Source organism: Crocodylus porosus, unplaced genomic scaffold (genome assembly GCF_001723895.1).
Source record: "Crocodylus porosus isolate Cpor-Errol unplaced genomic scaffold, CroPor_comp1, whole genome shotgun sequence".
Taxonomy (NCBI): Eukaryota; Metazoa; Chordata; order Crocodylia; family Crocodylidae; genus Crocodylus; species Crocodylus porosus.
In genome coordinates, this window is record NW_017728947.1 from 63067196 (window position 1) to 63072010 (window position 4815).

The 4815-nt window shown below is 45.3% G+C and overlaps 1 protein-coding gene across 1 annotated transcript; it reads left to right on the top strand.

Annotated features, from left to right (window-relative positions):
• The first annotated feature begins 39 nt into the window (after window positions 1–39).
• Window positions 40–2364, top strand: GJD2 (gap junction protein delta 2). Its single transcript, XM_019551208.1, has 2 exons — window positions 40–191; window positions 506–2364. Exons 1-2 carry the CDS (start codon window positions 121–123, stop codon window positions 1347–1349), a joined length of 915 nt encoding a protein of 304 aa, XP_019406753.1. The 5' UTR covers window positions 40–120; the 3' UTR covers window positions 1350–2364.
• The last annotated feature ends 2451 nt before the right edge of the window (window positions 2365–4815 follow it).

The following is a 4815-nucleotide window of genomic DNA, read 5'->3' on the forward strand; positions in this document are numbered from 1 at the left end:
CTGCGGAACCCCCCGGCCCCGCGGCATCGCTCGCCTCAGCCCCCGGGGGACCCCGGGCAGCGGGAGGGAGGAGAGCCCCGCCGCTTCCTTCCGCAGGCTCCCGGCTCCGGATGCACAGCGATGGGGGAATGGACCATCCTAGAGCGCCTGCTGGAAGCGGCCGTGCAGCAGCACTCCACGATGATCGGGAGGTAAGGGCAGGACGCCGGCCCGGCCCCGCTGCCTCGGGCCCAGGCGGCCGCTCTGGGGGGCGCCGGGGGGGGCAGATTGCAGGGAAAATTGCGGCAAACTCCTCGCAAGTCCGCCCCCGCCCTCCCCCGCAATGCCTCCCGGCCAAAAAGTTTCTGGTGGCGCCGGAGGCTGGCTCCGGGCACGCCGGGGGGAGCGGGAGGGGGCCGGAGCCCGGGGCGGGCGCGGCGCGATCAGCACTGGACAGCTCCCGGCGGCTCGGCCCTGCCCCGCCGCGCCCGCGGGCCCCGGGCACTGACGCGCCTCTGTGTTGCAGGATCCTGCTGACCGTGGTGGTGATCTTCAGGATCCTCATTGTGGCCATTGTGGGGGAAACGGTTTACGACGACGAGCAGACGATGTTCGTGTGTAACACGCTGCAGCCGGGCTGCAACCAGGCTTGTTACGACCAGGCGTTCCCTATTTCTCACATCAGGTACTGGGTGTTCCAGATCATCATGGTTTGCACCCCCAGCCTCTGCTTCATCACCTACTCTGTCCACCAGTCCGCCAAGCAGCGGGAGAGGAGGTACTCCACCGTCTTCCTCACCTTGGACAGGGACCAGGACTCCATGAAACGAGACGACAGCAAGAAGATCAAGAACACCATTGTCAACGGAGTGCTGCAGAACACGGAGAACTCCACCAAAGAAGCTGAGCCCGACTGCCTGGAAGTGAAGGAAATCCCCAACCCGGCCATCAGAACCACCAAGTCCAAGATGAGGAGGCAAGAAGGCATCTCCCGGTTTTATATCATCCAGGTGGTCTTTCGCAATGCGCTCGAGATCGGATTCTTAGTGGGGCAGTACTTCCTCTATGGCTTCAACGTCCCTTCCATGTACGAATGTGACAGATACCCTTGCATCAAGGAAGTCGAGTGCTACGTCTCCAGACCTACAGAGAAGACTGTCTTCTTGGTATTCATGTTTGCGGTGAGTGGGATTTGTGTGGTGCTCAACCTGGCTGAACTGAACCACCTGGGCTGGAGAAAGATCAAAATGGCGGTGAGAGGAGTACAAGCCAAAAGGAAATCCATATATGAAATCCGAAACAAAGACCTGCCAAGAATGAACATGCCTAACTTTGGCAGGACTCAGTCAAGTGACTCAGCTTATGTGTGAGCCTGTGACAGAACTGAAACACTGTGCCAGGTGGAACAGACCCAGACAACATTAGGGAAAGGTACATTGCTTAGGCAAGCATTTTATCAAACCACCAAGAAAGCCATTAAGGTATCAGATCTACACTTATTGAACTAGATACAAAAATGCAGTACTACATAAGAGACTGAAGAAACAGCTATAAAACTATGCTTGATCTAGCCTTACAGCACAGTTACTTTATTGCTAATGATCCAATGTTATCTTTTGACTGGAGCAGTTTGTTTTGGTTATCATTAGGGTGAGATTACAGCCTGGACTGTCTGACTAATTGTTGTAAACAAGTGTAGAATGTCCATATTTAAAAAAAAAATTGCAAGGATACTCTTTACTGGGGAGGGAGGGGATTGTTGCGATATGCAAATGTAAGCATGCTCTAAAAGGAGGGTAATTGCAGTTAGGCACCTGACCACAAATTCAGCCAGTACATTTTTGCACTCCCATCTCACAGATGTCTGACTTTATTTCATCCATCCAGGTCACAGAGTTTCTTACTGGTGTGTATTATTAGCTATTTTCAAATATAGGTTTGTACAACAGTTAATTACACTATACAGAGTAATGCGGAATATTATTTTGCCATTTTTTGTTTGCCTGTCCACACACACCAGAGACCTTAATCATCTTATGCTAGTCGTGATCCACAAAATTTGTCAGTACATTTAAAATAATTCCCTGTGCATAAATGAGATGGAATTAATATTCAGCCAAGTTATGTATTAACCTATGATGATCTAACAGACATACCAAAGGAACAGAGTTTGTTGCTTTTAACTGTGAATATGTCACCTTCTTTCTGCTCTTATTTATATAAGTGCCATACTTGAAACATCTAACTCTGTACTTTGTCAAAAGGTCGTCCGGGGTAACAGCTGGAGTAATGTGGTTTTACACTCTCCTATGTTTCTTTTATGCTATTTGTTTAGTCATTGCAATGGTGTAAAAAAGCAGCTAATAATTCTATTGATAAATAAAGTACTTGCCTTTTTTTTTGTAAAACAGAGAAAATTGCTCATCTTTCTTGTTATATGAAGTTGTAGAAACACATGAGGTCAACATGTTAAACTCTTAAGAATTACTTCTGCTAAGTTTAAGATGCTCCTTTCATGCTATAAATGCTAAGGCACAACAAGATTACATTTGGCTATATTTCTCAATGTGGTAGGTATTTGTGCCTTCTAAAGCCTGTTGGAGTCAATTGGCTTCTTTCTATGGCTATCAGGGTGCACTAGCGCAGCTCCTGAGCTGGTTGTCAAACTTATTCTATGACCTGGCTCATTCTGTGAATTTACTCGTGACTAAAACTACTGCAACTCTTTGCCATGGATTACAAATATAGTCTCAGCAAAATGCCAAGTCCCCTAGGACCTTGGCTGAAGAACTGCCTTTTCCATATCTCAACTTACTATTGAGCTGTTAAGTCAGTCACAAACAAATATTTCATGATGATTTAATGCAACATACAATATATTATTGAAGAACCTACTCCAACTACACTGAAGTCAATGGAATAAATCCTACTGACAATCTCTGGAGTTGGGTCCAGCCAAAAAACACCATAAGTCAGTTTCTGAGTATAAGACATCTGTGCTCTTTTTAAAGAAAGGGCCAAAACTATATGGGAAGTTTTAAGAATATTGTAATGTGTGTGCGGGAGACAGGGGCTGGGTTTTGCAAGTGGTCTGTGAAATAGATGTTACTGTATTTTGTCTTAAAAACTGTATACATTCATTTGCCCTTATCCCTTTCCTCACCTTAGCTACCCAAATAATTTAGAACTAGTTGGACTTTTTCAGCTCTGGCAAATTTAAAATGTCCATTAATATTTATACAGTGCTTCTCTGCCTTCAAACATTAATACCTTCATCTGTGGAATATTTACCTCAACTATGAAACCACATAAGCTTTTTGTCCAATATACACTGCGTTTTTAAAGGTATGTTTACCAGTTTCCTCATGTCAAAATGGATTGTTTATTATTTTATTGATTATAGAATCCTGCAGAAGGGCTTCTTGGATGATTTGTTGATATATGGATGTATACTTACATTCTTGTTTCCTTCCATGTTAACTGTACAATCATGCATGCTATTTTTAGAAGGACAACATGGCAGCTAAAATCTCCATCTGCAATATAACAGGCTTCCAAAGATTATTATTTGACACGCAAAACCACTCCAGGCAAATCTGATCTTTGTTTCACCAACTACTGGGATGTTCTGTAAATTCTCCTTCCAAGTAGGTTTTGAAGGGAAAATGCTGTTTAGCAGTAATAAGCACTATTTCAAAGTGAATAAAATGGGTGGTTCTGAATGAGATTTGGTCTCAGAACTGTTACAGTTAATGGAAAGACTCCTATTTACTTCATCTTAGAACAGGTTCAAAATGATTACTACTGGGTGCAATTAATGCGACACAATAAATTCCAGAGCTGCTGCATTAGACTCAACAGCTCCTGGGTGCAGTATGCATGTGCACCCTGGGCAGCAGCAGTTTGAGCTGGGGGGAGCAGCCCTGAGCTGGAAGCAGGCTCAGGGGTTAGCCTTGGGCTTTGGGTGGTGGTGTCTGGTTGCAGAGGGGCTGACTGGGGCATGAGAGTGCTAAAGTGTGGAGCCGTGTGGCATGCAAGCCCTGCTCTTTAGCATCCATGTGCCCCAGCCAGCCCCTACCACTGCCTCCAGGTGCATTTTAGCAGAGTAAGTAAGTGTGCTGTAAGATAATTCTGTCCCCCTACCGTGTAGTTAATTAATGTACTGCACCTGAATACTGGTGCACGTGTAGAGAGTGACACTTTGCTGTGGAGCTAATTAGTTTTCTTTTTCCCTCCTCCCCCTTCAGCAGCAAACATTTGGAAACTGCTCCTCCACCGTGTATTGCCACTGCCAAGGGCACAGAGCTGACCAGTAATACCTCCGGGTCCTTAGGATGGGTCCTATTTCTGTTTTTGTTTTAATGTAATTCTATCTAAGAATAAATATGGGTAAAGGTAAAGGTCTTTATGTAGGAAATGAGATAGGAAAGAGTTGGATGTGTAAAAAAATGAGATTGGGGCATACTTCTTTCATTTATATCAGTTTGCTACTGCTGTAACTCTGTTGACTTTATCTGAGGCATTCTTGATTTAAGCATTGACAGAAGAATCCAATTCTGCTCTCTTTGATATCCACAGCAGATCTCTTATTGGCTTCAGTAGAAGCAGGAGAAGACCCTTAGTGAGAGGATTATTAAGCTTATTATTCACTGCATGAGTAATGAGTATTGCTCTATCCCAGCAGTGCTGAACCTCTGACCTGTGGACCAGATCTAGCTCATGGTACTGTGTCATCTGAGCAGTGGGGCTCCCTATACATCCAGAAATTTGGGGAGTGGTGGTAGCATCAATTTCTGCCCTGCTGCTACCATATTTCTGGACCTATAGAGATCCCCG

What these genes read in the sequence shown, in the direction of transcription:
- GJD2 (XM_019551208.1), top strand. Translation starts at nt 121, where the DNA reads ATGGGGGAATGGACCATCCTAGAGCGCCTGCTGGAAGCGGCCGTGCAG. An exon ending in CACTCCACGATGATCGGGAG is followed by an intron (nt 192 to 505) that starts GTAAGGGCAGGA and finishes TCTGTGTTGCAG; the next exon opens with GATCCTGCTGACCGTGGTGG.